The following is an 8,969-nucleotide window of genomic DNA, read 5'->3' on the forward strand; positions in this document are numbered from 1 at the left end:
ATATTTGTATTGATTTGTTCCTCTTTTCGTGCCTAAACCATCCCATAAAATATTCTGATGATCACTGTCTACTCTTTGCCAAGTACAGAAGGTTTGGGGTTGGACATCTTTAAAATGCTTTCAACATCTGAATGTAGACGTGACTCTTGCTGTTGGAACCTACTTTCCTTCCAGTGATAAAAGTGCTTCCAGACACTGAGAAATTTGGTGCATTGTTTGCCTCAAAATAACTTTTATAATAGGTATAGCACTGGAAGGAGGGCATGTGTGATGAGTGTATTGTACCTTCACGGTCTAAAAAGCTGCTTTTCCGTGGAAAATAGTTCAGGAAGGAGGAAAAGTATACACTCAGGTTTTGGGGGATATTACAAGTGTCTTCCTGGCAAGGCACTTAAAGTTGAGCTGCATGAAAGAGCTGGAAGATGAGGCAGAAACAGCCCTTGCCTCTGGATTTAGCGTTGAGGGTGCAGCTCTCCAGCATGTCTGGGACAACCAAACTTTGAAGCTATGTTTCTGAAGTTCTTTAGGAAGACAGTTTGACCTCTTCCCTGCTTGCCTGTGGCCAGCTGAGCTTTGCACACCACTGCCCCAAGAAAAATCCTCAGGAGGACTCTGCCAATTGTAGCTGCTGCTTTTGGTGTTGCATGTGACTATGGTGGTGGAGTTGGGAGCGGTACCATGCATCTCATGTGTCACTCTAAAATACCTTAACGTTTCATTCATCTCTGATAAGCTCATCATCCTGAAATAAACTGTATGGCCTGGCAGTTACTGTGTGGGTTTGAGAGTGGAGCTTCAGCTCCTGCTTCAGCAGGGGAGGATGCAGCAGGCTCTCCTGAGAAGGGTTAGCTCTCGCAGCAGGGAGCCTGGCCTGAGAGTTTCATTCCCCCTTTCTATCTCAGGGTACTCATTAGTCTGCATTAAAGAGCAGTTACTGATAAATCATGTTATGACGTTGCCCATAATCACTGTTTGAAATGCTGTCTCAGTGAAAATTTATTGCACTTAAGCCTTCTATGTGGTTACGCTTGAATTTTATATTGCTAACATGGTGATAAATAAAACCCCCCATTTACTCAGCTGTTCACAGCACACTCTTAATACCTCAGCTTAGTTGCCTCCCTTTTATCTTTATTGCTAAGCACATACCAGGTAAACTGCATAAAATACCCAGCACTCACATTTGAGAGAAGTTCACATCCCAGCTGAGTGTCTTCATCACAGAGTGTTCTGTAGAAGAGCACAGAAACCTGCAGAACTCCTGCCCCACTTCAAAACCTCTTTAAGACAATTACAGCTCTGATCTGCAGCACATGAAAATTCAAACAAAATGCATGAATTCACCTGATTTGTGGATCAGGTGTAGAAATGACAATTTGCTTCCTGAAGATTGTTTTTGTTGGATCATATTTAGAGTCCTCCTGTACAACTTGGTTTTAAGGAGAGCTAGCCCAGTGGTAAGGTTGCACTGGTCTGCTTACAACACTTATGACATTTTAATGCACAGAAACATTTGTATTTTTGAAGTTCTGAATTCTTATGGAATATACTGGCCTGCCCAATCTAAATACCTGGCCTTTTGTGTGCTCCACAACACTGGAAAGCCTTTTAACAGGCGTTGTGCTTCTCTGTATGTTAATGCCTGTATCTTTTTGAACTGCCAGCCACTTCTCAGCTCTAATGGATTGTGTAAAGCACTAGTGTTGAGTTACAGGACCACAGGGGAGAAGGCATCTAAAGTCACTAAATTTAAAACTGAGGGATCTGAGCCAAGTCTGGAAGGAGAAAAATGGCCATCAGAAATTGCATCAATCCTCTAACCTAATTTGTCATTTTTGCTTTGTTTTGACCCATATGCAACCCTCGCTCCCTTGAAATGGTGAGAAGCAGCTGGCTCTCCAGCAGGCAGGGTGAGGGGCTCTGTTCTCACTGCACCTTGGTCCTTATCCTTTGAAATCAAAAACCACAACGGGGCTGCTGCGCCGGGATGTGTTTGGGAAGTCTGTGACCTGACCTCAATGAGGAAGAGATTAGAACCGAGAGACAGGAAAAACAAACAGCTCTGCTCCTTGCCAGGGTGGCTGCTGGTCCCTCAGGAGCTGCCAGGCGTGGTGGGTCCCTGCAGCAGGGTCCCCCCAGGCACGCTGGCCTTTGCATCGTGCTTCTAGTGAGAGGAGTGAGGTGGAAGAAGATGGTGAAGGGGAGGCTCCTGGAGATTTCCAAGCAGCAGGCTGAGCTAAGCGTGGGTGAGCCTGCAAGGGCTGGTCACAGCCCCGAGGGGTGGTGGAAAGCAAAACCCTCCTCAGCTCCAGTGACTCAGTGACACCAGGATGCTTCGAATGATGCCCTGCAGTAGCTCATCTCCTGTCGGCCAGACAGGACAGGCTGTGGTTGCATCTCTGTCTGCCTTGCTTAGCAAAGCATTGTGTTTGATGCCTCAGCAGTGCAAGGGATTGGGAAAACACAGGCTTTGGCAGAACTGCTCCCGTTGGATGGGAGCCCCTCAGATGCTGTGGTTTCTGTGCTTTAGGTTCCTAATCTGTCTTGCGCTGCTTTATTATTGCACGGGGGACTTGTCTGCTTCTATGGAGGGTTTGCAGGATTCAGTTTTATAGCCGAAGCTGTGAATGAACTCTGGCATGCAGTCTGGCTCTGTGGATGTGCAGGGACTCAAGGCACTGGGAGTGCAGAACCCCGTGCAGAGCACAACTCCAGTGCACACGTACCGGCCGCACCGGGGCTGCCTGCTGAGAGAGCCAGGATGGAGCCCAGCCTAGGCAAGAGACTCCAGTGAATTCCCCCCTCCTGATGGTCTCTGCTAGGCAAAAAAAAAAAAAGGAAAAACCCAACCAAAGCAGCCCTCGGATCTCATGGTTTTGTCTTGTCTATCCTGCTGGAGTTGAGAAGCTGTTTCCAATAAGGCAGCGTGAAATACCAGGCATGTGGGGCTGGAAGGTCGCTTTACCCTTCTGCACTGATTGTGGGTGGCCATCTGAAGGGGCCTGGGAATTGTTTCATGCAAGACAGAATGTGCTGTCTCTGAGAGACCGTGTGGTTGTAGAGAAATGAAGATGGAAGGAAAAAAAAAAAAGAGGGGAGAGGGTCCTTTGGCTGCTGGTCTGCAGGAAGAAAGGCTTGCCCTGTTTCTCATACACAACACAAGCATTAGCTCCATGCTTGACCTTACAGAGGGAGGGAGGGTTGGACCTACGTGCAAGATCAAAGGTACAATTAATCTCTTGTGCTCATCTGCTTGTAGCAAGCTGCTGCATCCAGAGCTACCCATTGATCATTTCAGAGGCTCACCTAAGCTCCAGCCGTGCTTGGCACTCTCTAATTGCTCTCTGGGAATCAGTTATACACCTGAAAAACAGGCTTCTGAAACAGATAAGTTAATCTTTGCTGTAATGCTTTCATGCAAGAGGAGACAGGGCTTGTTTTCCTCTTATTTATATTTTGTTGCCAGGGTTGTTTCTCTGGTGGCCAAATTCAAAGTGTTTGGGGCGGCCCAGTAGCTGGTTCTCAATAGTAGTTTGAAATTGTTCTCCTTGACGCCTCTCCAGGAAAAGATGATTCACTGAGAGAGGTCGTGGCTGTGTCTGAGGGAAGGGGAAGGGAAGGAGCCTTCACTTGGAAGGATGCTTCCTTGAACCATTTTTTTCAGTTTGCTCAGCAGCTTGGCATGCTCTGCGCCTGAGTTGCACTTTTGTCATTCTTCCATGAGAAAGGGCAAAAAAGAAATGTCGTGGCTTGGAAAACAGGTGGCAGGACAAACAAGATGTTGTCCATGATCTTTGCTTTGTGGGAAGGAAACAAATAGCTTGACAGATGCAAGGGGGAAACCATGCTGAATTTAGATCATCACCATAAAGGGCACCTCATTCAAAAGGACAGAAAACAGATGACTTATATGAACTTAGGGACATGGCCATTAAAATCTTAAGACCTGCCACCAGGTCATGGGCAAGGTCCTGGAAACCTGAGCCTTGGAGGCATTCAGCCAGAGCAGGCCATGTGAAAGAAGCAGCATACATTAAAAAACAAGGCAGCAGAAGGAAGACAAGAGTGTGAGTGGTAAGGTCCTGTCAGAGAGAGATTGTTGCTCACACTGGCACCTGTCCTCATGTTCAACTCCTGAGTTTCCCTGGTGCTGCAGCTCAGCAGGGTGGGTGGGTCAGGAGCTTGTCTTGCAGGTGCTCAGCCAGTTCTTCTGCTAGAAGGGAGCAGCATCTGCTTCTCCACTGCAGAGTGAAACTACCACAAAGCCTAAAATTGAGAAGCAAAAACCTAAAACCAGCACTGGTGCTCTGGAGCATGTTCTCCAGGGTGGTGAATATTGGCCTTCTGTCTTTGCCAGGTTTTCCCCAGTTGAGTATACATAACTTGGTCACTTTTCTGAGTCTGGAGTCCCTGTTAGTAACTTTGGAGAATGGTGTTTTCCTTTTCACCAAACTTTTTCTTGTCTTGATTGTGTTGGCCAGAAGCTTTCTGGAAGAGTGCCCTTCTGTGTGAGTGTCCAGGGCCCAGCAGACCTCCAGCCTTGGCCAGACTTCAAGTTCAGTGTGTAATGTGCATCTTATGGAATTACTTGTGTGCAGTAAAATGTAGGCTCTGGACACAATCAAGATACATCCACCCTGTGAACAGCTTACACTAATCTTGGCACGTTGCTGCTTTTATTTGGTACAATAGTTTGTTTGCTTGTTTTCGACCTTGTACTGTAATGCTTCATACATAGTTTATAGCAGTTTATTTACATAGAGTGTGTGCAACTCTGAGATCAGTGTGGATTAAAGCAAAATAATTGTACCTAGGGTTTTTGGGTTTTTTTGTTTAGTACACTTAAAGTGTCTGGAATCAGCTGGAGAGCCAGGCAGTTACAGTGTCTCTCTGGAAAGCCATCCTGGTTTGGTTTTGCACCCTTTGTTACCACAGAAGACTGTATGACTCCAAACACTCCCATGTAATTTTGTCCTTTTGTATCTCTTCTCTGCAGCTCCTTCATTCCCAAGTTCATTAACCATCTCTTCAAGTGCAAACCTATTAGCATGGTGGGCGCAGAACAGGTAAGAAAAAGTACTTGCCTTTGCTGTCATTTTTCATGACTTTACAGTTCAAGTAGTCAAGGCAGTTTTTGGTAAAAGGGGGCAGAGAGCTGAGTTACATGTCCTGAGGCAACAGGGCTACACTGGTACAGGGCAGAGTGGAAGCAAGTTTATAGGGATCCTGCTGCAGTTGGACCTGTCCTAAGCACCTTCCCAAGCAGAGGAGATCTTGTTTGCCCGTCCAAGTAACAACAGCCCAGGAAAAACAAACCTCTTGTGCACTTTGCTAAGGTGTTGCAATGAGATTGGCTTCAGTGGGCTCACACAAAAGAAAAGACAGTTGCTTGTGGCAAAAGCTATTGCAGAAGCTCCCGTGTCCTTCTCAGAAAGACTTGGTTTTCTGATCCATCCTTTCTCAAATGTCCCTCTGCTGCTACTGTCCCAGGGTTAGACTCAAGCCTATTGCTTCTCTGCTCAGAATTGCTGGGACATGGTCAACACGTAGTTGCTGGATGAGGTGTGCTTCCCCTTTCTTCACCTTCAGGAAGTGCCAGGGTGGAGGGTGGGCAGCAAAGAGGGTCTGTGCAGTAATGGCTTTAATCTTTTATTCACACATATGCTCCTTAAATGAATTGATGTAGTAGCTTTTTTTGGAGGGGAAGTGTGACACCACAGGAAAACCTTACCAAAAAAAAACCAAAGCCCCAACCCAAAACCCCAGCTGTTCAGGCCATCTCTCAGCTCATGTAGTTTAGCCACCAGGAGTTTTTGCTTTTCAAGTGCAGCCTAGATAACACACACAGAGTGCTTGCCCTCACCCCACAGTGGGCACACCAAGCATGGGGTGGTTCCTGCACGTTCCCCTTGCAGGCCTGGTGACAGGGTGCTCAGTGCCACGTGCCAGCTCTCAAGCAGAGCAGTGCCAGAGCTTCCCAGGGACTCTACACACTTCTTCCAGGTGCTGGCTCCTTCCTCTCTGAGGAAGCAAAGCTGTGGGAGCCCAAGGGCTCCTCTGCAGCCTGAGGGCAGCTTTACTGGAGCCTGTGTCCTGGCTGAGTTCCAGTGAGTGCAAACAGATTTTTGCCTCCTCCAGTTTGCCAGCTAGTTGTGGGTGGCTGCTGTCTTCCACTCAGGACTCCCCAGCTTCCTCCCAGGAACCTGTCTCCCTCTTGCATGAGATGCTGAGACACAGTCTTGGGGAAGGAAGGGCGTTAATTATTGCTACTTGAATTAATGTATGAATTTCTGTTGAAACATTGCCCCTTGACAGGAGCCCCTGTCCCCAGGTTGCACGTGGGTGGGCAGCACAGGGTCTTTATTACCTTGAGATCCTGGAGGCAGCTACAGAGCTGGGACCCTCCATCTCCAGCCCTGCCTGTGAGCTGGGACCCCAGTACTTGGCGAGGAGGAGTGTTGGATGAGGCAGGCTTTCACTGTCTCCTCACATACAGCTGCTCCACTGCTGGCTGGTGAAAAAATTATAACAGCAGAACCATCCCTAATGGGACTGCTGTGAGCTTCAAAACGGTGCCTTAAAAGCAGCTTGGGTTTTAGGCATCAAAGATGGGTTCTGAGCAGTGTGTGCAAAAAAGAAACAGGAGCTTTCCATCAAAACCTTCCTCTTTCTTAATGGAAAGCAAATGAGTGAAGTGTGGTTCCTGCTCATCTTGTGTGATGAGCTATAACCTGAGAGTGATTAAATGGAGTCTTTCTTTTTTAAATAAGCATCTAAAGTGATCAACCAGTTACCAGCAGTGGGCTTGTATCTAATGTTAAAAGGTTTTAATATTACCGTTTTGGAATAACAGGCTGAAATTGCTTCTTCAAAGCAGATCAGGAGGGTTTTTACTAGCCTGACTGACAGTGAATATATCTCATTATAAGTGAGACATACCTTCCTGGGATTAGATGTACAGAGTTCTTCAGAAGCTCATCTCTGTCTCTGCAGTGTGTAGGTCCTCCATCACCTTCAAATCCTTTGAACACCCTCTTGGTCACCTGCTGGCACCATTCCACACCAGTTTCTCTCCCCTGCTGCAAGTGTTGCTGTGCAATTTGCTTTCCTGGCCTTCCTGGTCCTAAAAACAGCTTTTCCTGCTGTTTGCTAATGATTTGTGTTTGAAATCCAGATAGTGAGGTGTTATTTACAGAGGTGTAAGGTGTGGGGAAGGAGCCCTGCCTGTGGCATTTCACTTCCTGTGTTTGTCTCTCTGACTTAACAACAGTTCCCTGCCTCAGCAAGCTTTGACAGTGAGTTAGCAGTGCCAAGGACCTGGAATGGATAACGGGGGGAGCAGGGCGAGGGGCAGAGCCTGCGAGTGCTGCCCTGTGGGAAAGGCTGCAGAGTGCACACAACTCCTGTTAGACATCAGAGAGAGTTCACGTGGGAAAGACGCGGATTCCCCGACGGTACAAAGATCTCCCACCCACGGGCTCCCTCACAGACAGGCTGGGACAGCCTGAGCTGATGCCCAGCAGCTCCGGGGGGCACAGAGCTGCTCGTGGGTGTGCTGTGGTTTCCTGGCTTCCCAGGATGAGATTGATGGCACTGGTGCTTCTCATGCAGCCCACGAACCAGGCGGCGCACGGCGATGATACGCTGCCACAGATAACAGGCTCCAGACTTGAGCTGGCGTGACCACCACCCCTCCTCCTCCTCCTCCTCCTCCCCCTCAGCTCCGTCCTTTGTATTCGAGCTGAACTCCCACATGTGCTGTAGGCTGTATCATAAATGCTCATATTGTCTGTGGTGACTGCTGAGGGCTTCTGCAGTGCCCGTAATGTCCTGTGTTCAGGAGAAGGAGCTTCCACCAGCTCCTGAGAGCCCTTTTGCAGGACATCCTGGGCAATGCTGACAGCCCAGCAGGACCTCACCCTCACTGCTCTGTAAATAAACTGTGCTCCTCTTCCTCGAGTTGATTTCAGATTTCTCTCCTCCACTGCTCTTGTCTCACCTCTTCAAACATATCCCATGCAATCAGAAGAGTGTGATATCAGGGTTATTTTGCTCTAAGAAACCCCTGCCCACAGCGTTTTGTCATCAGACAGCGTTTGTCTGCCTGGGATGGATTTCATGGCTGCTGCTTGCTGCTCATTTGGCCGCTGGCTGAGTGAGAACCCAACACACAGGCTGTGAGTTCAGCATACCAGTGAGCACAGGGTGTCGAGCAGTTCTCAGCATGGCTGTGTTGTGCTGCAGTTTTCATTTTTAAAGGAAAGACAAGAATTGAGTAGTAGAGTAAATGCAGAAAACCTGCCACAGTGGGTGGTTGGGTGCAGGAGGAAGCATGGTGTTAAGTCAATTGACCTCAGTGCCTAAATAATGATACAGCTACAGGTAATGGAGGTTGTTTTGCTTTAGACTGTCGAGGGGAGGAGGATGGGAAATCCATGCCTTATGTGCCAGATGTTGAGCTGCCATAAGTCATTTCAAGGCAGCAGAGCAGTGCCCTGTTAAAATCAGAGGTGCTGATACGTAACCACAGGTAATCGTTGTCTTCTTGAAGTGTCATTATGTGGGTCAGTCCCTCCTGTTCCTGCAGTCCAACTGCCAGGAGTTTTTCCAATGTGGGTAGTGTTGAACTTTTAAGGATGTTAGATTATAGCAGCTAACAGAGCTTGGTAAAAAGGACCTAGTAGAAAAGGAGTAACAGGATGTGATTAACTATTGCAGCTGCTGCTGGACACTCACTCTCTGAAGATGGTTCTCCTGGATCTGCCCTCCATTGGGTCCCAAGTGGTGAGGAAGGCTCCTGCCAGCTACACAAAGATAGTGGTGAAAGGCATGACTCGGGCTGAAATGATCCTGAAGGTAACTCAAGACTTTTGATAACCTGCCAGCCAGACTGCTGGCCTGGGAATGGGAGCGAGCGGATTCCAGGGGGCCCTCGCTCCGAGCGCGGCGATCCGCGTGCGCAGGGGCGC

General features: G+C 48.1%; 1 protein-coding gene across 1 annotated transcript in view; it reads left to right on the forward strand.

The window, feature by feature from the left end:
• Positions 1–8,856, forward strand: part of VPS53 (vacuolar protein sorting 53 homolog (S. cerevisiae)) — a gene marked incomplete at both ends in the record, with an annotated part of 58,919 nt that extends 50,063 nt beyond the window's left edge. Inside the window, 2 exons of the mRNA XM_008939158.1 lie at positions 4,997–5,066; positions 8,719–8,856. Coding sequence (XP_008937406.1) covers positions 4,997–5,066; positions 8,719–8,856 — 208 coding nt within the window. The remainder of the gene's footprint in view (positions 1–4,996; positions 5,067–8,718) is intronic.
• Positions 8,857–8,969: the final 113 nt, after the last annotated feature.

This window comes from Merops nubicus, unplaced genomic scaffold (genome assembly GCF_000691845.1).
Source record: "Merops nubicus isolate BGI_N331 unplaced genomic scaffold, ASM69184v1 scaffold9644, whole genome shotgun sequence".
Taxonomy (NCBI): domain Eukaryota; kingdom Metazoa; phylum Chordata; class Aves; order Coraciiformes; family Meropidae; genus Merops; species Merops nubicus.